Raw genomic sequence first — 27106 nt, forward strand, 5'->3', positions numbered from 1 at the left:
TTCTCAGGGTGGGAATGGGGGAAGGTTGAAGAGCGTGGGCGATAATAGATGCTGAACTGCCCCAGGGGCACAAACATAAAAAAGAGTCCACAGAAGCTCAGAGGCCACTATGTTCCAAACATTGCTGCCTCCTGGCCCTAGTATTTCTTGCTTCTCTGTTGGTTCTCCTGGGTTGTAGTTTCCCCCCAAGAGTTCCTTCCCCACAACTTCCTCATTTCTTGAAGACAATGTGACAGAGTACTGTTTTCTTGACCTAGGACTTGTCACACTTACTCTTCCTTGGTTCAGGCAGGACTAGAGTTGACCTGGCTTCTACGTCTCTACAAACGGCCCCTCTTTGAGGGTAGGAGGGGGATTCTTCAGGCACTGGAGCAGGTTACACCTTGAATGAGGGTGCAGGGAGCAGAGGGTGGAGTCATCCCAGACATCTGCAACTGAAAGGGTAGTCCAGTTTGTCCATCCATGGCACTGCACAGTGCTGCATTCTGTGCTGACAAGGTTAAACTTGTGCCTCCAGAGTTAAATTTGCCTCGTAGGAGAAAATGAATACTCTACACTTGGCTCTTCAAATCTCGGGTTTCCTCATCAGCATAAATGGGACTAAGGTTCATTGAGGGATCAAATGAGGATTACAAAGATTTAAATGAATCATGCATATTGACACAGTGCCTGGACACCTGACCTGATTGAATGAATTAGATTCCTCTCCCAACCAACCATGGCCTCTGAACCTTTCCCACCCACTGCCCAGCCTCCCTTTCCCCCTCCTCCTGGGAGGGGTACCCCAGCCCTTGGTGGGCAGAGTCCTACAAACTCCACCCTCCTACTGGTATATATGTATGCCAAGGTCACACTCACCTACCACACTATCAGATGCAAGTGACTGAGAAAGAGCACCCTGGAAGACCTGTGTCAACGGCCATCAGAGCCTACCTGCCTCAGGTAAGCCAGGAAACAACACAGCTGAGGGAGAATGGAGTGTGGTAGGAGCCCTGGCTTCCTGAGCACCAAAGATCCCACTTTGCAAGTTGAATCCAAACTCTAGTTTGGCTTATTTCAGAGCATGCTCTTTACTATTGGTCCCTGCCCTTCAGCTAGTCTTGTTAAGAATCACCTAAATTGCTTGCTTAATTATAAACACCCCAGATCCCACCCTGTACTAAGAAATCAGATGGGGGGTTGACTAATATCCTGATCTGACAAAGCACCCAGTTATGACTGATCCATAACCAAATGTGGAACCACCTTCAGTACCTCTCAGTGAGAATGGCTTTGTTTAGAGGTGGGAGGAGTGGAGGGAGAAGAGCTGAGGGCCCTGATATCCCTGCTATATGGACTCTTTTAAAGGCTTGATCTTTATTCTAACCAGTCTGCCCTTTCCAGACACTCTCAAGGTTAAGTAGGTGCCCAAATCACTCATCTTAGAAGGGAGATCCAGGAACCTTGCCCCATTTTTAATCATTCAGCAGCTGTTGGGCCAGGAGTGAGGAGCTGCTTGGAGATACCATTATGGTAGGGGTCGGGGAGAGCACAGTCTTACCTTCATAAAGGTTAACAGTCTAGTGGGAAACACCGACTTCCCAAGGGTGTGTCTTCACAACGGTCATGAGTTTACTGAGTGCAGGATGTTACCCTCACTGTACTGTGACACTGAAAGAGCAGTGGACCGGTCGAGGAGGTGGGGGAAGTGTGGCCTACAGGGAATGGCAAATGGGCTGAGGGCTGAGGACAGCCCAAGAGATAACCTAGAGGTCTGTGTGGACAAAGATGCTGCAGAGGGAGCTCAGGCTGCTGAGAAAGGGAGGGAAGAGGAGGCTGCAGAGAGGTTGGTGCTGGGAGAAGCTGGAGCTCCAGGCAGGGACTGGTCCTCAAAAATGAGAACAGCAATACTGGAACCATTTTAAATGGGAGAGTGTCATGATTAGATCTGCCTGGGGGAACAGCAGATTGTAGGAGGCTTGAGTGGGTGCTGAAGGGCTCTGCAGTTGCAGGTGGGTGCAGGTGTCTGGGTAGCTTTCGTGAGGGACGTAGTGGTGACTCTACAATGTATCTTTTGACTGTAGGATCCTGACTCAGCAAAGTCTGGGGTATTATTAGGTACCGTTGAGTGAGTTCCTTAATGTAACAGGCCTGCTGCTAAGAACAGTTTACTCTCGTTAACAAATCCTTCTCACTTGTGAAAGGCTCCATTGCCCTGAATGGAGAGACAGAAGTTTCTTCCCAGACAGCCTCAGCCCTGGCCCCTGGCACCCATCCGGTTTCCTCCTGTCTGGGGACATGGGATGCATGTTAGCAAACTTTGCCACCAAAAAAGGCACAGATACAATCCCTCTTTCTTTTTTCACTCCAAAGCATCTGGATTAAAAAGAACTGTATTGTTTTCAAAAGCGGACATTAGTTTCTATGATATATCTACTTCACATATTTTCATATCAGGTTGTTCATTATGCTTGGTTTGACTGTCTTGATTTTGGGAGCTATTTTGCATGTTTGACAAAATAATATCAGTATTCTGGTTTTCAGTCACACATGTTTAAATATTCTTCCATACCAGTCTCCTCAGCCATGCACTGAGTCATCCATTATCCTTGTTCTCATAGCATGCCCTCTTCTTGCTGGTGACTCCATCTGTCATTGTAGACTGATAATCCAATATGGAGCATGTGTTCACCCTGTTGGAACCCCTGCTTCCCAGTGGGAATTTGAAGTACTGCCTTTTGATTCTAAATCAGCCTTTGGATGACTGTTTTTGTCAATTTTGGAGCAAGGCTCCTTTAAAAGCCTGTGCTGATGGAGGTACCAACTGCTTACATGATATCACTGAAGGAGGTATCACTGAAGAGAGCAGGAAAGCTTTTTGCCTGAATTCATCAGTGGAGATTTTGATTCCATTAGGCCTTGAAGTGAGAGAGTTCTACAGTATTAAGGGATATGAGCTGATTTCAACTCCTGATCAAGACCATCCTGACTTTACCAAGTGCTTTCAAGGGCTCCAAAAGAAGATAGAAGAAAAAGATCTAGAAGCTGATATGATTGTGACACTGGCAGGACTTGTTGGACGTTTTGACCAGATTATAGCATCTGTGAGCACCCTGTTTCAAGTGACTGATATCCCTCCTTTGCCAATTATAATAATTCAAGAGAAATCCCTCATCTACCTGCTCCAAACAGGAAAGCACAAGTTGCATGTAAACACTGGCATGGAAGGAGATTGGTGTGGCCTTATTCCTGTTGGGCAGCCTTGCAGTCATGTCACAACTGCCCTAAAGTGGAACCTCATGAATCATGTGCTTGGTTTTGATAAATGATAATTCTTGAAGCCCATCTTGCTAACATATTAGCTTGCAAACTCAACTTCTGAAGTAAATGCAATAAACTTTAGTGAAATGATGGATCAAAATTGTCCCCATCATAATTAGAATCTAGGCTGAAAAAAGTTATGCAGAAGACTCTCAAGCATAAAGGTTCATTTTTTTTCTGGCATACCTGAGACTGAAAAAATTTTGGTTCATGGAGCATGTTCTGGTTTGCTAATGCTGCCGTTATGGAAAATACCAGAAATGGATTGGCTTTTATAAATGGGTTTTATTTGGTTACAGATTTGAAGTTCTGCAGCCATAAAAGCGTCTAAACCAAGGCATAAACATGAGTATACCTTCACTGAAGAAAGGCCATTGGTGAAGAAAGGCATGTGAATGGTGTCTGCTGATCCTGGGTTGTGTTCCAACTCCTCTCTCAGCTCCCATGTATTCTTCAAAATGTTGCTCTTGGGGCATTTTGTCCTCTCTTAACTTCTCCGGAGCAAACATGGGGCAAGCATCCCCAAAGTGTCACCAAAAGTCTGCTTTCAATGGCTGTCTCCAAAATGTCTCTCTAAGCTCCAGCTGCTCTGAGGTTCTTCTGTTTGTGAGCTACTTTATAGAACTCCAGTGATTAAATTAAGACCACCCTGAATGGGCAGGGTCCATATCTCCATGGAAATAATCCAAACTTTTCACTCACAGTTGATTGAGTCACATCTCCATGGAAACACTCAAAGGATTCCAACCTAACCAACACTACTAGGCCTGCCCCCACAATACTGCATTAAAGAACATGGCTTTTGGGGGACATAATACATCCAAACCAGCACAGAGCACAATTTTATTCAAACACCAGGAAACAGTTTGACACTCTATGGTGATAAATAGACCTAGTGCCAAGAGCCTGTGTTCTTGTCCCAGTCCTGCCATTCACCTAAGTTCCCTGAACCCCTTTCCTCATCTGTAAAATGACAGGGGTTGGAATGATTGTGTCTGACATTCTTTCCCATGCTCAAATGGTCAATACTGGCACTTTGCAGCTGTATGGCAGATATTGCACATGGTACTGATACAGCAAGGCTAAACAATCTGGTCCATTGAGTATATTTAAGTTTCTTTTATAATGGGACCCTCTTCATTAGACTTTACCCTTTACTATATATTTACTAAACCAAATCCTCCATGCAAACAATGATTTAAACATGAACCTGACCAACATGGTTTATGGACACTGTAAGGAAAGGACCAGCAGCTGTTTTCTTCTGGATGCTAACAATTTTGATTATGAAAGGACAGTGTCAGGATTAGACTGTAAATCTAAACAGAAATAGAAAAGAGTAAATAGAAAAGAAAGGGGGATAAGTTTAATTAGCATGCAATTCTGAACAGTTACTCAGTAGAACAAATTATTTTTGCAAATACATGTGAGATTGAAATCTAGATGTTAAATAAAAATATTTAGTTATCAAAAATATTCTTCCATAATTTCTTCTCGTAGTCTCTGGTTTTATTATGATGATGATGAAGATTATTATTTTTGCCTTTAATACACATGCATACAGAAAATTATACAAGCTTTTATCCCTACATCTACTCCCCAGATTAGGAAATAGATTTTACCAGAACCCCAGAAGCCCTCCTCATGCCCCCTCAAATACCACCTCCTTTCTCTTCCCCAAATATAAGCACTACTCTGATCTAATACCATAAAATAATATAGTCTGTTTTTGAAGTATGTAATTGGAATCATTCAATCAGGTTTTTTTTCATGCAAAATTTGTGAGATCCACACATATTGTTGGATATAGAGTGGTTAGTCCCACTTAGTGGCTGATGTATTCCACTGTATGCATATACCACAATTTATCTATCCTGTTTATTGGGGGCACTGAAGTTACTTCCTCTTTGGATCTTTTAGGGAAACTAAGAGGATGTTTTTCTGTTGCTAGGAACATTCTTCTTCTTTTGAAGTACAAAGGTTTATATTTCTGATGGTTTTATAAACTGGAGTAGAATAATTGAATTATAGGCTATGTGTATGTTCAAAGTTAGTTGATGATGCAAAGTAGTATTCTAAAGTGCCTGTACACATTTACATTCTCACCAGCTATGAATAAACATTTCATTAACATCACATAACAATACTTTTAAAATGTTAATACTTTTACTTTCAGTTTAGGGCCTCTAGCAATCAAACCTAGATTGCCTTAATCCTATCACATATTGAGATGACTGAATCAGACACTTTGAGGGCACACATTTTGGCTCAATGCCTGGTAATTCCAATTTAGAGCTTGTGGTGTTTACCAGGACAAAACTTCTCTGGGATGCGTGAACTCCAGATTTTGTTCATTCAGACCCAGAGTCTGCTGAAAGCTCCACTCAGCTTCTCAGCCTCTATTTTGGAGTCAGTCATTTCTACTAAAGAAGCTCAGATCTGTGAGTCTCCCTCTTTCCTGGATCTTATCCTGACAAATACTCACTAGGATATCAGCTCACCAGTGATTTCCAAGAGTAGCTGTGTGAGTATGTGTTTTCCAGCTTCTTTAGTGAGGACTTTCTGAAACCACCACATTTGCCACCGCGTTAAGTGGAACCCTAAGTTTTTTCACACTGATGTCCTGAGCTCAAAAGTCATTTGTGCCCAGTAGGAAAACCACAGTTTAACTAGTTTGCAGGCTCCCCACAGTAACTCTAATCTAGGCCATAGTTTACATATATACGGAGTTTGATATATCCAGCAGACGAGAGAGATGAAAAACAAGTGAACTTTGGTATATTATGAATTCACTGCTATCAGATTTATCTGATGTTTAGGCCAATAGTTACCAGATGATTTTCCTAGGTATTCACCAGATTGAAATCTTTGAAGATTGGGATTTTTTTGTTTATTTACCCAAGTCTCTTGGTGTTGAGGATGTAGGTAACTTTCCCAGGCTCCCCAGATGGTAGGTGACGAAGGCTAGAATCAAACTCATGCACAGGTGATCTAGTCCCCATCACCATCATACATGGGCACAACTTCTGCCGCTCCTGCATCCAGTGGTCCTGGGAGGAAACACAGGACAGGCTCCCTTGCCCTGTCTGCCGCCACCAATGCCAAGAGTGGCACTTCAGGAGCAATGCCCAGCTGGGAAACATGAGTGAAATCACCAAGCTCCTCCACATCACCAGGAGCAAGAGGAAGAGGCAGGAAGAGATGCGCTTGTAAGAGAGGCACAGTCAGGTCCTGCCCTTTTCTGTGAGGACCTAGAGGTGCTGTGTCCCCTGTGTGCTCATGCGACCACCAGGGCCACCACGAGGCCCACAGAAGAGGCTGCCTCTCACTCAGCAGTTACACTGCATCCCTGAAGAAACAAGTGGCAGAAATGGAAAAACTAAAAGCCACCCAAGACAGAAACCACTAGAATTGAGAGAGAAGGTGGAAACCCAGTGGCAGAAAATATTCTTGGAATTTGAGCACATGAATCAGATTTTAGAATGTGAGCACAGGCAGTTCTGTCAAAGTTCGCTCAAGATGAAAAGGAAATTCAACAGAAACTCCATACAAACACAACAGCATTTTCAGACTACATCCCCACATAAAAGTCTACTCAAGGAGGTTGCAGAGAAGAGTGTGATGGCCGAAGTAAAACTGCTGACAGATATTAAGTGTATCTACAACAGGCACGAAAGCCTGAAAACCCCAGCTTTTGAAAGTTTATAGACTCTTTCAGGCATAGAAACAGACTACCAGAGAAGAAAATGGCTTTGAGACATACTTACTAGGAAGGAAGGGAGGGAGGGAGAGAGGGAGACAGGTAGTAAAAGGTGGGAGGGGTGACAGGGAGGAAAAGCCAAGAAACTTGGATACAATCTGAGTTTTGAAAATAGAGTTCTGGCCTTAGTTTGTGAGCACCATGATCTTGGGGATTCAACCATACTGCCAGTATGTGACACACAATCATCTTTACCTTAGTAGAAAACTTTCAGAATGCCCCAGCAATGGCTGTATTTAAAAGAAACAGGTATTTCTTCCTCCATAAGAGTGGTTGTGATTGAACAAATATATCCCTTGCCAAATAGATATATATAGCTCAAAACTTTTCACATCAAACATTGAGTATTCAGCTAATGACCAAAAAAAGTTAACAGCCTACATAATCACAAATACCCCACCCACAATATGAAGCTTTCAACCAAAAGTCTTTCTAAGGCAGCATGTAAAGGTGCTGATGGATAAATTAAAGTGGACACTAGGAAAACTGGAGAAATAATGCCACTTACTCATTAAAATGCTTCATTTTACCGGCTAATTAGATATATTTAATATCTGAATATAAACTGATACGTCATTTTATTCCCATTGTGAGTATAATCCAAGATATAAAAAGGTGTCCTTTTTTCTTTTCAGACAGATTTAAAACCATAGAATAGCTCTTTCCTATAACTGAATTAATTTACCCAATAAAGTATAATCAACACTGAAATATATGGCAGCTTTCTGAAGAAGGGCAAAAATAAAGGGAACATTTTAAATTCTTCTCAAAATTCTTTAGCTATTGCCAATGAAAGGCATTGCTGATATTACAGGCAAAACTGGTTAGTCCAACACTGTGCTAAGTAATCCATAGTTTATTTCTGGAGAATGAAACACTGGAAGAGTTTGCATAGTAAATCACCTAGTGAGTCCATAGTGAATAAATCTTCTATAAAAGCTACATGGGCCAACCTGTCATCCAATACCACATAAGCATATAAAATACATGATAAGATTCTGCAGGAAAAACAAACATATTAACCACACACAAAAAATGGCTTTTCCCATTAGTTTAAAAGTAGGAGGAACTTATTTGATCAAAACTCCATTTGAAATAGATTGTCAGTCAGACTTTCTCTATAAAGAGTCAAATTAAAAATTACAGGATTCTAAAATCATCTGGAAGAAGTTTTGGCAATGGAAATCCTTAAACTATATCCTTGATCCTAGGATAAAGCAAAGCAGTTAAATAATATCAATATGTGCAAAATGGACCTTCTCAAACAAGGCTTCTATAAAGTGCCTTTCAGATGATCCACAAGCTCAACATACTAAACAGCCACACGTCTGAAAACCTAATTCAGGTTTTCAACAAAAACTGTAAAATGTTATTCTGCGGCACCTTGCCAGGTAGTCCATCAGTCTTAAATGACTCTGAATTCCTCTTGACCCTCTCACATTCTACTTGGCTGAGAGCCTGAGTCAGAGGAAGTGAAAGCCAGCAATCGCTTACTCAGCAGTGCGTTGTGTCGCTTCAGGTATACTATTATGTCTCCTTGCTTTTCAACAATTTCTTCTAGACTTGAAAGACTCCTGCAAAAGTCAAGATATTAACGATTTACGTTTATTTACCAATAATTCACTAGCCTTTTTGCAAACAAGGCCCTACCAGTTTTCAGTACAGCATACTGCATTTGTTATGTTTTTCTTAAATGTTCTAAGCCAGGGCAGTTTTCCAAAATAAGGTTCTTTCATGACCCACCTTAGGGACTTTTACCCTTGAAACAAGTGTTTTCTGCAAATTTGAATTTGAAATTTAAAAAACTTTCACAATTCTGAGACTCAAAAAAAGGCTATTATCACTTTAGATAAGAAGCACCCTAATTTGTTAAGAGCATAATAATTGAATCTTTCTACATGATCTAGCATTTCGAGAGACAAGCAAAGACAAAGCTCATTCAATAATTAAGTGATGATCTAAAATTAAAACAAACAACTCTGACCATGAGACACATTTAAAAAACCATGTAAAGCATTAATTTTTCATCTGAAACAAATTAAAATGTACGGAAGAATATAAAATTTAAGAATATAAATCACCTAATTTCTTCTACACCACACCCCTAGCCTACTTTGGTCTCACTGCTCAGAAGTAACAGCTATTAAATGTCTTGGATTTCTTTCCATTCATTGAAGATATTAGTACTAGGTATCAGTACTAGGAAGAATAATGATGATAATTATAACAGCAGCAAAAATGTACCGAATGACTTTTGAATGCTGTGAATAAAAACTACCTAATCAAAAAATAAAATAATAAATAAATTAAGTCTTCCCCCATGTATCCTATATATGTTGAAATTGAAACATTTTTAAGGGATGAAAAGTGAAATAATCAAGGTGAAGAATATGCATACAATGGTCCCATGTGAACCAAAAAATATGTGTATGATTATGCTTGTTAATATAATGGTTACAAGCATGGACTCGAGAAACAGTCTGAATTCCAATCCCAAATCTGTCCCTCAGAGGCCGTGTGAACTAAATAAGATACCTAAACTCTCTGGGCTTCAGGTGTTAACATAACAACAATAATATTTAGCACTTATTATATAATATCAAGTATGTAGGGGACCACTCTTTTTTTTTTCTGAGCTAAGCTACTCATTGAAAAACAACTGTTAGCACAAAAGTTTTTAGCTTATTTATTTCTTTTAATTTTTGTTATAGTGACACATACATAGAACATAAAACTTTCTATTTTAACTACTTTCAGCTCTACAATTCAGTGGGATTAATTACATTCACAATGGTGTGCTACCACTGACACCATGATTTTCAGGTTATCATGATAGACCTAGGGAGGGGTATGTTATGAGTAGGGCCAACTCTTCTACATACCAACTTTCAATTAATCTCCCTGTTCCCTGCTCCATGTCTCTCCCAAAGGGATTCCATTTACTTCTGAGATCCAAGCGCCTCTGGGGTTCCACAGGGAAGAACAGCCACCTCCTTGGCTCTATTTCTCACCATGTACTATAGGAGGTAGCCTTCCCTGCCCTGCTGTATTATTTACCACTCCTTCATCCATATTCCTTGACCCATGCATTTTTAGAAGTCACTCATCCACTGATGGCCTTTCTCTCTTCCAGTTTCTCTGTTAGTGTGGACAGTGTGACCTTTTTTTATTCTTTCCCTATCATTTTGTTGGTTTCTGAGGAGGGTGAAGAAATAAACATGTGCGGCTTGATTCAACTTGTTTAACTGGAAGTTGATTCAAATTTCAAACTAAGATGCATGTTCCAAGAGGTATTTCATAAAGATGTTAAGATTGAGGGAAGAACATAAAATATACTTGCATTTTTCTCACTCCAAAGTTAACCCCCTGCTGCAAAGGGACTACGTTTTAAAGCCGTCCATTAAGAAATAAGAGATCATTAAGTAAAATGTTCAATGCCAAGTGCTCACTTGAACAATATGAAATATGAAAAAGGCCAAGGCCAAAAAGAATAGTCTTTAAGTGAATTTAATTAGCCCAAAAGTTAGCAAAGACATAATCAAGTATTTACACTAAAATTATTACCCTACTCATAATGGAATGAAGAAGAATAACAAAATAAGAATGTAAGCCAGCCCTGATCAATATGGCAGAGCAAGACACTTCAGGCTCCATTCTCCTAGAGAAGTTTTGAACAACCAGAAAAAACTGGCAGAAACATCTTTTGAAATGCTCCTTTAAACAGTATCGCAGTACTGCGGTATTACAGTAACGGTGAGTGCTGAATCAAGAAAAAGGCCACTTAAAAGCAGTAGGGTTTCATGGCGTCCTGTCTGGACCCTCCTCCATCTCCTTACCTGCTCTGCATGGAGCCGGCTTGTACTTCCAGAGCAGATCCCTGGTCCTGTTTCCAGAAGAAGCAGAGTAACCCTCATGTACGTACTGATACAGGGAGCATGTATGCCTGGCCCAATTGGTCTGGTGGTGGCCTGAGGGACTTGCCCTGAATATAGAAGGCAGCCCACTGAAGTTACCAGAGGCAGAAAAGGCTCATGGAAAGAAGAGAAAACTGAACTGCTGTAAAGGAGGGTGGGAACCAGGATTGAAAATTATAATGAAAAGGGGGCACTGAACTTGGGAGAGCAGTTGGGCAAATCATAGCTGCTGGGAGGAAAATTTGCACATGAAGAAACAGAAAATACCAGGACTCCCAGAGAAGAAACAGGAAAGGGAATTCTCTCCTTGAAGTGAAACAACTGCACATAAAAGGGCAATCTTAAAAGTTGTACTGCATGTCCACAGTAATAAAACAGGTACAGAAGACCTGAGAAAATATTACGAGTTAAACACAGGCTGCTCTAAAGGTCCAATATAAGCTGGACCAAGCATTGAACAAGAGCCTTGTTGTGCGAAGTGAATTGTGGGAGGAAGAAAGAGAAACAAACTGATATAGTATAACTTTACAGAAGAAAATTTATTGACTCACAAGACTACAAACATTTATTATTAATGATATGATAGTTGAAAGTAAAGCAGTCTGTCCAGCAGACGAAGGAAAGGAAAAGAAAAAGAAAAACCCACCAGACTAGGGAAAGTCCCCACATCTGACACTACTGGCTGGGGACGTCCCGGGTCTTCAGCTGATCAGATTCCCAGTTGGCACACGGTCCCAGGCAGAGCATCCCCTCCTGGGTGAGACCTACAGGTTTTCCTGGGACTCGGGCCAGTATTTATGGCAATTTGTCCAGGAGAAGAAGTGCTTTGCTGCATGTCTCAAGGAAGGGCTAATTCCTAAGGATGATCACAAAGGCTTCCTTATCTTAGTTTCACCAGCACGTTCGCAGCGGGGGAGTCTACCCCTCGGCGGAGACACAGGCGATCTATTAACTATTATCGAAACTCCCAGGTAAACTCTGATAGGCTTCAGTGACCTCCCTTGTTATATGTATTTTCGGTCCTCACTCCCTTGTAGACAGACTGGCACCTGCTAACGTGAAGGGCAGCTATCTGCTTATGGTTCATGTTAGTTTGATCCATACATTACACCTTCCTACAATTTCTAACACAAGCCTTAATATGTAGCCAATATACAGTAAAACCCTAGGCAAGAAGGAGAAACTGACTTTCAGAGTTAACACATCAAATACCCAGACATCAGCTAAAAAATCACAAGTCATATAAGAAATATATGGCTTATTCATGGGAAAAAATTAAAATTTCAGAGGAAACACAGACTTCAGAATAACTGCCAGTTTGAATGTATTATGTCCCCCAAAATGCCATTATCTTTGATGCAATCTTGTGTGGGCAGACATATTAGTGTTGATTAGATTGTAATTCTTTGATTGAGTGTTTCCATGGAGATGCGACCCACCCAATTGTGGGTGATAACTCTGGATAATTTCCATGGAGGTGTGGCCCCGCCCATTCAGCATGGGCCTTGATTAGTTCACTGGAGCCCTATATAAGATCAGACAGAAGAAGCGAGCTTGCTACAGCCAAGAGGGACACTTTGAAGAAAACAAAGGAGCTGAGAGAGGAGCTGCAGATGAGAGACAGTTTGAGGTCAGCCGTTGAAAGCAGACTCTTGCTCCAGAGAAGCTAAGAGAGGACAAATGCCCCAAGAGAAACTGAGAGGGACATTTTGAAGAGGAGCTGCAGCCTAGAGAGAAATGTCCTGGGGGGAAAGCCATTTTGAAACCAGAACTTGGAGCAGACACCAGCCACGTGCCTTCCAGCTAATAGAGGTTTTCCGGATGCCAATGACCTTTTTCCAGTGAAGGTACTCTTTGTTGAAGGACACTTTATGGCCTTAAGACTGTAAAGGTGTAACCAAATAAACCTCCTTTTATAAAAGCCAATCCACTTCTGGTGTTTTGCATCCTGGCAGCATTAGCAAACTAGAACACTAATCAAAGAAGTTTGAACAAATCTTCTAAAACAATTCAAGGAGCTAAAGGAAAATAGGGATAAAAATAAACTAAATATGGATACTGAGCTAAAGGATATTAAGAGGACAATGTGAGCAAAAAGAAGAATTAGAAAGTTTAAAAACAAACATAACAGAACTTATGGGGATGGAAACAAAATAATGGAGATTAAAAATACACTAGAGGCATACAACAGTTATGAACAGACAGAAGAAAGAATCAGCAAACTAGAAGACAGGACAATCAAAATCATACAGTCAGAAGAATACATAGAAAAAAGAATAGAAAAAATCTGTGCAGTGTCTCAGAAACCTGTGTAACAGCATGAAGCATACAAACATACATACAATGGGTGTCCTGGAAGAAGAAGAAAAAAGGGCAGTAAGAATATTTGAGGAAATAATGGCCAAAAACTTCCCAACTCTTACAAAAGACATGAATAGACATTCCTAAGAAGCACAACATACTCCAAACCAGATAAACCCTAAAAGATCTACTCCGACACATATTCATCAAAATGTCAAATGTAAAAGATGAAGAGAGAATTCTGAAATCAGGAAGAGAAAGGCAATTCTTCACATAAGGGATCCTCAATATGACTAAGTGCTGATTTCTCATCAGAAACCATGGAGGCGAGAAGGCAGGTGTATGATATATTAAAGGTACTGAAAGGGAAAAACTGCTAGCCCCAAATTCTTCATCTGGCAAAAAAGTTTTTCAAAAATCAAAGAGAGTTTAAGACATTCACAGATACATAAAAATTGAAAAAGTTCATCACCAAAACACCTGCCCTACAAGAATTGCTAAAGGGAGTTCTTCAGGTTTAAAGGAAGAGAGGAAAGAGTGGCTTGGAGCACGATGAAGAAGTGAAGATCTTTAGTAAAGGTAACTAAATGGGTAAATGCAAAACCCAGTAGTACTGTATCCTCAACATATAACTCTACTCTTTATTTCTTTTAAGAATTAGAATACAACAGACAAGAAACAATCACATTTTCTTATATAACAGATACACAAACTATAAAGAGGTCATGTGTGACAAAGAAAAAAAAAACGTAAATAGGGGAAATGGAAGGAAATGGGAGCAGAGAATGTGTATGCTATTGAAATTAAGTTGGTATCTTTTCAAACTAGTAGGTTATAGACTTGGGTTGTGTAATATAAACCCCAGGATAACCGCAAAGAAAGTATTTTAAAAGTACACAGAAACAGAAATGAGAAAAGGATCAATCAGTTGCATCACAAAAGATCATCTATACACCAAAGGAGGCTGAAACAAAGGAACACAAAAAGATATAAGATATATGAAAAACAAAGGACAATGGCAGGAGTCAGTCCTGCCTTATCAGTAATAATGCTCAATGTTAATGGATTAAATTCCCCAATCACAAGATACAAACTGGAAGAATGGATTAAAAAAGTACCATCAAATTAAATGTTGTTTAGAAGAGACTCATCTAAGACCCAAAGACACAAATATGTTGAAAGGAAAGATATTCCACACAAACAGTAACCAAAAGAGAGCTGAGGTAGCTATATTAATATTGGACAAAATAGACCTTAAGTCCAAATTTCTTACAAGAGACAAAGAAGGGCAGTACATATTAATAAAAAGGCTACTCCACCAAAAAGAAATAGCAATCATAAACATCTGTGAACCTATCAAGAATGCCCCAAAAATACATGAGGCAAGCACTGGCAAAACTGAAAGGAGAAATAGACACCCCTACAATAAAAGCAGAATACACATTCATCTCAAGTGCACATGAATCATAGATGTGAAGTGCACATGTTAGGTCACAAACAAGTCTCAAAATTTTAAGATTGAATTATACAAAGAATCTTCTCTGACCACAACGGAATGAAGCTAGAAATCAACAATGCATGGGGAACTTGAAAACACACAAATGTAAGGAAATTAAACAGCACACTCTTTTTTTTTTTTTTCATTGTTTTTTTTTTGTTTTTTTTTTTAATCTTCATTTTATTGAGATATATTCACATACCACGCAGTCATACAAAACAAATCGTACTTTCGATTGTTTACAGTACCATTACATAGTTGTACATTCATCACCTAAATCAATCCCTGACACCTTCATTAGCACACACACAAAAATAACAAGAATAATAATTCGAGTGAAAAAGAGCAATTGAAGAAAAAAAGAACACTGGGTACCTTTGTCTGTTTGTTTCCTTCCCCTATTTTTCTACTCATCCATCCATAAACTAGACAAAGTGGAGTGTGGTCCTTATGGCTTTCCCAATCCCATTGTGACCCCTCATAAGCTACATTTTTATATAACTGTCTTCGAGATTCATGGGTTCTGGGTTGTAGTTTGATAGTTTCAGGTATCCACCACCAGCTACCCCAATTCTTTAGAACCTAAAAAGGGTTGTCTAAAGTGTGCGTAAGAGTGCCCACCAGAATGACCTCTCGGCTCCTTTTGGAATCTCTCTGCCACTGAAGCTTATTTCATTTCCTTTCACATCCCCCTTTTGGTCAAGAAGATGTTCTCCGTCCCACAATGCCAGGTCTACATTCCTCCCCGGGAGTCATATTCCACGTTGCCAGGGAGATTCACTCCCCTGGGTGTCTGATCCCACGTAGGGGGGAGGGCAGTGATTTCACCTTTCAAGTTGGCTTAGCCAGAGAGAGAGGGCCACATCTGAGCAACAAGGAGGCATACGGGAGGAGGCTCTTAGGCACAACCATAGGGAGGCCTAGCCTCTCCTTTGCAGCAACCGTCTTCCCAATGGTAAAACCTATGGTAGAGGGCTCAACCCATCAAACCACCAGTCCCCCATGTCTGTGGTCATGTTACCAACCATGGAGGTGGGGTAGGCGAATACCCCTGCATTCTCCACAGGCTCCTCAAGGGGGCACTACATCTTTTTTTTTTCCTTGTTTTTCTTTTTTTTTTTTTTAACTTTACCTTCTTTTTTAAATCAACTGTATGAAAAAAAAGTTAAAAAGAAAACAAACATACAATAAAAGAACATTTCAAAGAGACCATAACAAGGGAGTAAGAAAAAGACAACTAACCTAAGATAACTGCTTAACTTCCAACATGTTCCTACTTTACCCCAAGAAAGTTACCTAATATAGCAACATTTCTGTGAACTTGTTCCTACTATATCCATCAGAAATTAACAGACCATAGTCATTCCTGGGCATCCCCAGAACGTTAAATAGCTTATCTGTTCTTCTTGGATTATTGTTCCCCCTTCCTTAATTGCTCTCTATTGCTAGTTCCCCTACATTCTACATTATAAACCATTTGTTTTACATTTTTTAAAGTTCACATTAGTGGTAGCATATAATATTTCTCTTTTTGTGCCTGGCTTATTTCGCTCAGCATTATGTCTTCAAGGTTCATCCATGTTGTCATATGTTTCACGAGATCGTTCCTTCTTACTGCCACGTAGTATTCCATCGTGTGTATATACCACATTTTATTTATCCACTCATCTGTTGAAGGACATTTGGGTTGTTTCCATCTCTTGGCAATTGTGAATAATGCTGCTATGAACATTGGCGTGCAGATATCTGTTCGTGTCACTGCTTTCCGACCTTCCGGGTATATACCGAGAAGTGCAATCGCTGGATCGAATGGTAACTCTATATCTAGTTTTCTAAGGAACTGCCAGACTGACTTCCAGAGTGGCTAAACCATTATACAGTCCCACCAACAATGAATAAGAGTTCCAATTTCTCCACATCCCCTCCAGCATTTGTAGTTTCCTGTTTGTTTAATGGCAGCCATTCTAACCGGTGTTAGATGGTATCTCATTGTGGTCTTAATTTGCATCTCTCTAATAGCTAGTGAAGCTGAACATTTTTTCATGTGTTTCTTGGCCATTTGTATTTCCTCTTCAGAGAACTGTCTTTTCATATCTTTTGCCCATTTTATAATTGGGCTGTCTGTACTATTGTCATTGAGTTGTAGGATTTCTTTGTATATGCAAGATATCAGTCTTTTGTCAGATACATGGTTTCCAAAAATTTTTTCCCATTGAGTTGGCTGCCTCTTTACCTTTTTGAGAAATTCCTTTGAGGTGCAGAAACTTCTAAGCTTGAGGAGTTCCCATTTATCTATTTTCTCTTTTGTTGCTTGTGCTTTGGGTGTAAAGTCTAGGAAGTGGCCGCCTAATACAAGGTCTTGAAGATGTTTTCCTACATTATCTTCTAGGAGTTTTATGGTACTTTCTTTTATATTGAGATCTTTGGTCCATTTTGAGTTAATTTTTGTGTAGGGGGTGAGGTAGGGGTCCTCTTTCATTCTTTTGGATATGGATATCCAACTCTCCCAGCCCCATTTGTTGAAAAGACCATTATGACTCAGTTCAGTGACTTTGGGGGCCTTATCAAAGATCACTCGGCCATAGATCTGAGGGTCTATCTCCGAATTCTCAATTCGATTCCATTGATCTATATGTCTATCTTTGTGCCAGTACCATGCTGTTTTGGCAACTGTGGCTTTATAATAAGCTTCAAAGTCAGGGAGTGTAAGTCCTCCCACTTCATTTTTCTTTTTTAGAGTGTCTTTAGCAATTCGAGGTATCTTCCCTTTCCAAATAAATTTGATAACTAGCTTTTCCAAGTCTGCAAAGTAGGTTGTTGGAATTTTGATTGGGATTGCATTGAATCTGTAGATGAGTTTGGGTAGAATTGACATCTTAATGATATTTAGTCTTCCTATCCATGAACATGGAATATTTTTCCATCTTTTAAGGTCCCCTTCTATTTCTTTTAGTAGAGTTACGTAGTTTTTTTTGTATAGGTCTTTTACATCTTTGGTTAAGTTCATTCCTAGGTACTTGATTTTTTTAGTTGCTATTGAAAATGGTATCTTTTTCTTGAGTGTCTCTTCAGTTTGTTCATTTCTAGCATACAGAAACATTACTGACTTATGTGCATTAATCTTGTATCCCGCTACTTTGCTAAATTTGTTTATTAGCTCTAGTAACTTAAACAGCACACTCTTAAAGAGTCATGGGTAAAGAAGAAATCATAAGGGAAATCAGAAAATATCTTGAGACAAATGAAAATGAGAACACAATGTATCAAAATGTATGGTTCACAGTAGGGTACTGCTAAGAGGGAAATTTATAGCCCTAAGTACTTATATTAAAAAAGAATAAAGAACTGAAACCAGAGACCATACCACACAACTAGAGGAACTCGAAAAGAACAGCAAACCAAACCCAAAGCAAGCAGAAAGAAGGAAATAGCAAAGATTAGAATAGAAATAAATGAAATAGAGAATAAAAAATAAAGAGAATAAAAAACAAAAACTTACTTCTTTGAGAAAAATCAATGAAATCAACAAACTTTTAGCTAGACTGACAAAGAAAAATGAGAGAAGATGCAAATGAAATCATAAATGACAGGGAGGACATTATTACTCACCCCACAGTAATAAAAAAGGATGAGCTTTTCACAAAGTTGGCGCTGAAAGCAAAGAAGGAAGCCCCTGCCCCTCCCAAAACCAAAGCCAAAGAAAAGGCTTTGAAAGCCAAGAAGGCGGTACTGAAAGGCATCCACAGCCATAAAAAAAAGAAGATCCGCACTTCACCCACATTCTGGCAGCCCAAGACGCTGCGTCTCAGAAGATAGCCCCAATATCCTTGGAAGAGCACCCCCAGGAGAAACAAGCTTCACCACTATGCCATCATCAAGTTCCCCCTGACCACTGAGTCAGCCATGAAGAAGACTGAAGACAACAACACACTTGTGTTCATTGTGGATGTGAAGGCCAGCAAGCATCAGATCAAATAGGCTGTGAAGAAGCTCTATGACATTGACATGGCAAAGGTCAACACCCTGATCAGACTTGATGGAGAGAAGGCATACATTCGACTGGCTCCTGATTATGATGCTTTGGATGTTGCCAACAAAACTGGGATCATCTAAACTGAGTCCAGCTGGCAAATTCTAAATATAAGTTTTTTTGACCATAAAAAAAAAACAGGACGATATGAGTATATTATGAATAACTGTATGTCAACAAATTAGACAACTGAGATGAAATGGACAAGTTCCAAGAAACACGCAAACAAACTAAACTGACTCTAGGAGAAATAGATGATCTCCAAAGACCAACTACAAGTAAAGAGCTGTATCAGTAATCAAAAAACTCCCAACAAAACAAAGCCCAGGACCAGATGGCTTCACTGGTAATTCTACCAATCATTTCAAGAAAAATTAACATCAAATCCTGCTCAGACTCATCCAAACATTTTAAGAGGAAGGAACACTGCCTAACTCATTCTATGAGGCCAATTTCACCCTCAAGCCAAAGCCAGAATAAGATACCATAAGAAAAGAAAATTACAGATTAATATCCCTTATGAATATAGATGCAAAAATCCTCAACAAAACACCAGCAAACTGAATCCAACAACAGATTAAAAGAATTATACACCATGATAAGTAGGATTTATCCCAGGAATACAAGGGTGGTTTAACATACGAAAATCAATTAAAATAATGTACCGCATTAACAGAAAGAAGGAAAAAAAAAACACATGAGCGTCTCAGCTGACACAGAAAAGGCATCTGGCAAAATCCAGCACCCTTTCTTGATAAAAATACTTGGGAAACTAGAAATAGAAGGAAGAAACTTCCTCAACATGATAAAGGGCATATATGAAAAATCTACCACTAACATCCTACTCAATGGTGAAAGACTGAAAGCTTTCCTTCTAAGATCAGGCTCAAGACAAGGATACCCACTGTCCCCAGTGTTATGCAACATTGTACTGGAAGTTCTAGTTAGAGCAGTTAGGTAAGAAGAAGAAATCAAAGGCATCCAAATTGACAAACAAGAGTAAAATTTTCAGTATTTGTAGATGACATGATCCCATATATAGACAGTCCCAAAAAATCTACAACAAAGCTATTAGGAGTTAATAAAAAAATTCAGCAAAATGGCAGGGTTCAAGATCAGCAGGCAAAAATCAGTTGTGTTTCTATACACCAGTAATGAACAGTCTGAAGAGCGAATGAAGAAAAAAATACCATTTACAATAGCAACAGAAAAATCAAATATCTAGGAATAAATTTAATGAAGGATATACAAGACTTATACATGGAAAACTAAAAAGTACTGCTAAAAGGAATCAAAGAAGACCCAAATAAATGGAAGGCTCATGGATTGGAAGACTAAATATTGTCAAGATGTTAATTCTACCTAAAGTGATTTAGAGTCAAAGCAGTCCCAATCAAAATTCCAACAGCCTTCTTTGAAGAAATGGAAAAGACAATCATCAAATTTATGTGGAAAGGTAAGGAATCCACATAGCTAAAACCATCTTTAAAAAGAAGAATGAAGTCAAAGGACTCATATTTCCCAATTTCAAAACTTATTAGGCAGCTACAGTGGTCCAGGCAACATGTTACTGGCACAAGGACAAATATATGGACCAATAAAATCACACATTGAGAGTTCAGAAAAAGACCCTCACATCCATGGCCAATTGATTTTTCACAAGGATGTAAGCCCACTCAATTGGGAAAGAATAGCCTCTTCAACTAATGGTGCTGGGAAACTGGATATCCATATACAAAAGAATGAAGGGAGACCCCTCTCTCACACCATATGCAAAACCTAACTCAAAATGGATCAAACACCTAATTATAATAACCAGAACTATAAAACTCCAAGAAAAATACATAGGGAAGCATTTTCAGGGATTTGTGTTAGGCAACAGTTTTTTAGACCTCACACCAAAAGCATGAGCAACAAAAGAAAAAACAAAAAAATGGGATCTCATCAAAATTTAAAACTTTTTGCACCAAAGGATTTCATCATGAAAATAAAAAGAAAATCTACACAAAGGGAGAAAATATTTGGAAACCACATATCTGACAAGGGCTTAATATCCATAATTTATAAAGAAGTCCTACAACTCAAAAACAAAAACAAATAACCCAATCAAAAATTGGCTAAAATTTTGATTAGACATTTTTCCAAAGAAGAGATACAAATGGCCAAAAAGCACATGAAAAGATGCTCAACATCATTAGCTATTAGGGAAATGCAAATCAAAACCATGAAATACCATTTTACACCCACTAGAATGGCCACTTTAAAAAAAATGGAAAATTACAAGTGTTAGAGAGGATGTGGGGAAAAAAAAGAACACTCATTCATTGTTGATCGTTTTGTAAAGTGGTGCAGTCACTGTGGAAAACAGTTTGACAGCTCCTCAGAGTTAAGTATAGAATTACCACATGACAGTGTAATCCTGTATATACCCAAAAGTACTGAAAGCAGAGACTTGAACAGATATTTGTATATTGATGTTCAAAGCAGCATTTCTCATAATTGCCAAAAGATGGAAGGAACCCAAGTGTCAGCATCAGCAGATAAATGAATAAGCAAAATGTCAACTTTTAAGAAATTTAACCTTGATTTAAAGCTTACATTCTGTATTCCAAATATTCTTATATCCCAGTAATATCCCTTTGAGCCTTTTCTCCTTCATTCTTAGATCCCACTCAGTATCATGTATTGCATTTAATTGTCAATATCTCTTTAGTTTCTCTTTGTTTTGTTTTTTTTTTCTTTAATTGTGGAAACATATACAATATCAATCTTCCTACCCCAACCCCTCCCAAGCATACCATTCAGTGGAATTAATCACTTTCACAATGTTGCAGTATCTTCACTACCGTCCATTACTATAACTTCCCCTTCACCCCAAAAAGAAACCCTACATACTCATTTTGCCTTAACTCCCCATTGTACCTGCTCCACCCCGATAACCTGTACTCTACTTTCTGTCTCTATGAGTTTGCATATTTTCTGATATTTTCTCTGTGGTTACATGGGGCTTAAATTTAATATCATAAACCTTAACAATCTCATTTGAAATTATTTTAAAATAAAAAGTTTTTTTAAAAACTAAGAAAATAAGAATGTCAGTCATGATGACTGAAAACAGATAATGAGGGATATATTTTCTAGGGGATTAAAAAGTCCACTTTACTAAGCACACCTCCAGTTTTCTATGAGTTTTGTACATACTGAAAGTTGAAGAGTATATAATCCAACCTCAAGAAACTGATGGTAAAGGGTTCTGGAACTATCACAATATCATCCGATCACACTTGGGGACATAAATAAACATCCTGAGATGAAAAATGTTGAATTTGTCTGTCATTAAGTGTGTGTGTATATATATATCTATATATCTAGATATATAGATATATATATATGTATATCCCACACCGTAATGAAAGCAGCATGCTTCTTCACAGAGTAAGTCAGAGAACTGGCTTTCTGTTCAGTCACCACTTTATACCTGTGCCTAAAGATAGTTCAATTTCACAAGCACTAATTCGAAAATGACACTCATAACTAAAAGTTAATAAATATTTATTTCAACCAGTGTTTTAAAGTGTCCCTTTTCTTTACCTCTAAAGTTCCCCTCCTCCCTTTTCACTAGTATATTAATATTGACACTGAATCAATTTCTCAAGCCCCTAAAAAACAACTACAAATATAATATAGATAAAGAAGAAAAGAGGCCTTGAGCTTAAGCTTTAAGGAATCGAGATGGGGAAGAAGAGTAAGAAAAAGGAGTGGCAGGTGAGATGGAAAGATAAGCAGGAGAGTGTTGTGTCTCAGAGCCCACAGAAGAAGTGCTTCAAGAAAAAGGGAGTGGTTAACTATGTCCAATGCCACTGAGAGGGCACATACAAGGACCGAGAGTCAGTCACACTGGATTGGGCAACGGTGAGGCCATTTGTAAATGTACTGTGAGGTGGAGATAACTTGAACGGGGCCAATATGGGAGCGTGGAGACCAGTGAAAAGACTCTTGGACATTCAGGTAGATGTTTGTGGCTTGGACCAGAGTTTTGGTAGTGGAGTTTTGGGACATATATTTTGCACCTAGAACTTGCTGATGGATCATCTAGGGTATGGTGGGGTTGGGTGAGGGAAGCAGGAGTCAAGGGTGATGCCAACTTTCTGGGCTGACCAACCATTGTCTACTGGTGCCACATCCAAAGGTGGGGGAAGGGGACTGCTGGGGGGGGGGGCAGGAAGGGCTCTGTTTTAGACATGTTAAGTTGGAGATGCCTATTTTAGATATTCAAGTAGAGATGGTGATAATTAATGAAATAATCAGATATATAAAATTCTGGACCCTAGGGGGAAAGTCAGAGTGGAAGATATGGATTTGGGAGTCATTATCACATCAATGGGATCAATTTACTTCTAATTCTCAGACAAAATTAAAAAAAAAAAAAGTCACCTATTCCTAACTATAAGGTTCACAATGGAAAAACAGCAGTCCCCTCTCTTGCTTCTTTCCATTCCCCACCTCTTTCATGTACAACTTTCTATTTCCCTGGGTTTCTATTTTTTGTTTACATTGCTTTTTATAACCTTCTTATCCCCAAGATCTTCAACAGATATGAATGACATTTAAATTCATAGCAGTTACCTAGGGAGAGATGATGGATAGAAACAAGTAGAGGGCAAAGACGGGACAGCCCTTTGGTACTCTAACATTTGGAAGCTCAGTCAGGAAAGAAAAGGAGGAGAGCCAGGAGGGTGTAGTGTTATGGAAAGAAAGAGGGAATAATCTATACTGTCACAAGTTTCTGAGAGGCTAAGAGGTTGAGTAAGAACTTAATCTTACTTTCTGTCAGGCACAGTGATTTAGACTGAGCTTCACCACAGCTGAAAGGAAGTTAATGAATCAAACACAATTATAAAGTACATATATGCAGAGTCATAAACTCCAAGCATCAGAATGGTTTCTAGATTTCTAAGGAAAAAAAAAAAACTTTTTAATCTCTTTCTCCAGTCTTATTTTATCCCCACTCCAAACCTTACCTGAATCCAGTCTCTGAGGTAATATTGCTGGGGTAAGCATAGATTTTTTCTTCTTCAAGTATATCAGGTTGCGGTTTGGCTTTATTAAATTTCCAAATTTTCACTAAAATAATAAAGTTGTTAGTCAGATGATCTAATTATGAAAAATTCTGTTTCATTTATTCAAATTATATTAATTGGCTATTCTTAATAAGTTAATATGCATATAATTGCTTCATAAACTGAACTAACAGGCAAACATTTGTAAGCCTACTATGTGTCTATACTAAGCAATGAGAACAGGCTATCATTATTACTGATAATAATATTTAACATTTTGTGCCCTGACAACATATGAGGTGCAATTTAATAAGTGTGTGACATGGATTACTTCATCTGGTTCTCTTAACAATCCCTTGAGGTAGGTGTTCTTATTCTTATTTTATACAAAGGAGCCCAGGGGAGTAAGGCAACTAGCTAAGGTTCTATCCTAGGCAGCTCAACTTCAAAGGCCCCATTGTTAACATTACTCTACAAAAGAGCTACTGGTTCAGGGAAAAAGTACAGATAATAAACCTACATTCCAAAATGGTGTGGAAGGCATCAGAATAGAAGCTTTCACAAGGAGCTATGACAGCCCTGGAAAGGGGTCCACCAAATTTTTTTAAAAGCTCTACATATGATTCTGATGGGCAGTCTCAGCTGAGAGGTAGTAAATTATGGCAACTTGGTTGAAGAAGCTAGAGCAAACAGGTAAGGGTGAAAAAGTGAAAAATATTAGATTTTCAGAGGGCTTATTGGAAAGGACCATGAAGGAAGCAGGCAGATGTCAAAAGAACTAAGTAAGGAAATATGGCTAGAAGCCCTTGACTTTCTAAGTAGTGATTAAGAAAGTTAGAAATGAGAAGCATCTTAAGGTTTCAGATGAAACTCGGGCATAAAACTTGAGGTGCCAGGGATTCCAGGCTAGAGAAGATATCGAAGGACTGAGCCCTGCAGCTCCATGTCTTAAAAGTCAGGAAGAATGCTCACCAAAGGAGAATAAGACTGGGAAGCCAGTGAGTAGGAGAGAAACCAGGACAGCAGAGAGTCCCAGACCAAGTGAAGAGTGTTTTTCAAGACGGGGGAAGTGATCCAACTGTGTCAAATGCTGCTGAAATACTGAGTAAGATGAAGGCTTAGAAATGACTATTATATGATGGATGCCAGTAAATCTGATGCTAGTCATTTATGTTCACCTCTTCTCTCCCTAAAAGGGTGTCTTCCACAAAATAATTTCTAAATAATTGAAGAAACTTAGAACATATTCATCTCTTAGACAAAGAATATTCTTGGATTGGGGAATAGGTGATTAAAGTTGTTTGGCATTAAAGTAATAGTCAGGAGGCAGAAATAAAAGATATACCCATAGTCTGACAATACAGGACATCTTTCAGAATCATCTTTGTAGTGTTTAAAATAAGATAAATTGGATGCATTCAGCACTTTTCAGATCACAGGTCAGGCAAAAACACCAATGCAAACCTCATGGTACAAGAGTATTCTACTCCTTTCCATCCTAAGCAGGCAAAGCATGTATGCTAGAAGAGCAACATACTAAAAAGACAGATGGGCTTGTTCATTGTTTACATTTTCTTTCATTTTGTACTGATGAAGGGAAGTTTTACTGGCTATTAGGAGGCTGATAACTGGACAGTATTTGTTTCAATAAACAAATCTGCTTTTTTTTTAATGATTTATCTGCTTATTCTTAAATGAATGGTGAACTAATTAAATTTAGTGTCACAGAGCTGTTTTAATTTTCCTACAGAGGCATACATGCAAATTAATGCTCAAGCAGAAGAGTCCATTTTAATAAGCGCTAAAGATTAACTACTCTAACAATGAAAATAATTAGTCAACTTAGGTTAGAATTATTACATCAAAGAATCGTGTTCTAAGAGCTACTACCAACATTACCAAAACTATTTTTTAAAAATCTTTTATTAAAGAAAATTAGGAAAACTAACCTTAAATTTTCTGTAACACAGGGAACAAAGCAACATTTGTTACCAGAAACTGCTCCCTAAAGTCTCTCCTGTCAGAGCCTATAGTACATTTAAAGACACATTATAATTTTTAAAGTAAGCATATTACTGAGGATGTGGAGGAAGAATAGTCATGTTTAAACCTTCTAGAGAAATTCAGTATTTTCAGAAACCCTGCACTAAGTAAACTTATAAAAATTATAATAATTGTAAATCTTTCCTATGTAAATCATCTTCTATTTATTCTGCAAGTCTGGATTACCAATTATCAGGTTTCCTTAATAGGGAGCATATCAATTTGAGATTTAAAAAGACAATGTTTTTTTTTTTTTAATCTTCATTTTATTGAGATATATTCACATACCATGCAGTCATACAACACAAATCGTACTTTCGATTGTTTACAGTACCATTACATAGTTGTACATTCATCACCTAAATCAATCCCTGACACCTTCATTAGCACACACACAAAAATAACAAGAATAATAATTAGAGTGAAAAAGAGCAATTGAAGTAAAAAAGAACACTGGGTACCTTTGTCTGTTTGTTTCCTTCCCCTATTTTTCTACTCATCCATCCATAAACTAGACAAAGTGGAGTGTGGTCCTTACGGCTTTCCCAATCCCATTGTCACCCCTCATAAGCTACATTTTTATACAATTGTCTTCGAGATTCATGGGTTCTGGATTGTAGTTTGATAGTTTCAGGTATCCACCACCAGCTACCCCAATTCTTTAGAACCTAAAATGGGTTGTCTAAAGTGTGCATAAGAGTGCCCACCATAGTGACCTCTCGGCTCCTTTTGGAATCTCTCTGCTACTGAAGCTTATTTCATTTCCTTTCACATCCCCCTTTTGGTCAAGAAGATGTTCTCCGTCCCACGATGCCAGATCTACATTCCTCCCCGGGAGTCATATTCCACGTCGCCAGGGAGATTCACTCCCCTGGGTGTCTGATCCCACGTAGGGGGGAGGGCAGTGATTTCACCTTTCAAGTTGGCTTAGCCAGAGAGAGAGGGCCACATCTGAGCAAAAAAGAGGCATTCGGGAGGAGGCTCTTGGGCACAACCATAGGGAGGCCTAGCCTCTCCTTTGCAGCAACCGAAAAAGACAATGTTTAATGGTGTTGTTTTATTCAAATAAAACATTTAAAAAGTAACGTTAAACAACAACAACAACAAAAAACAATGAAAAATAGGGTGGGATGGGGGGATGATTTGGGTGTTCTTCTTTACTTTTATTTTTTATTCTTATTCTGATTCTTTCTGATGTAA

The 27106-nt window shown here is 38.8% G+C and overlaps 1 protein-coding gene and 1 pseudogene across 1 annotated transcript in view; one reads left to right on the top strand and one right to left on the bottom strand.

Annotated features, from left to right (window-relative positions):
- Positions 1–2654: 2654 nt before the first annotated feature.
- Positions 2655–3308, top strand: LOC119530577 (annotated as a pseudogene).
- Positions 3309–7621: 4313 nt separating this feature from the next.
- The window catches only part of TMEM192 (transmembrane protein 192), a 45187-nt gene continuing 25702 nt past the window's right edge, over positions 7622–27106 (bottom strand). The window contains exons 5-6 of the mRNA XM_037830959.1: positions 23825–23927; positions 7622–8634 (exon numbers count right to left, since the gene is read on the bottom strand). Coding sequence (XP_037686887.1) covers positions 8496–8634; positions 23825–23927 — 242 coding nt within the window. The 3' untranslated portion in view covers positions 7622–8495. The remainder of the gene's footprint in view (positions 8635–23824; positions 23928–27106) is intronic.

This window comes from Choloepus didactylus, chromosome 3 (genome assembly GCF_015220235.1).
Source record: "Choloepus didactylus isolate mChoDid1 chromosome 3, mChoDid1.pri, whole genome shotgun sequence".
NCBI classification, from domain to species: Eukaryota; Metazoa; Chordata; class Mammalia; order Pilosa; family Megalonychidae; genus Choloepus; species Choloepus didactylus.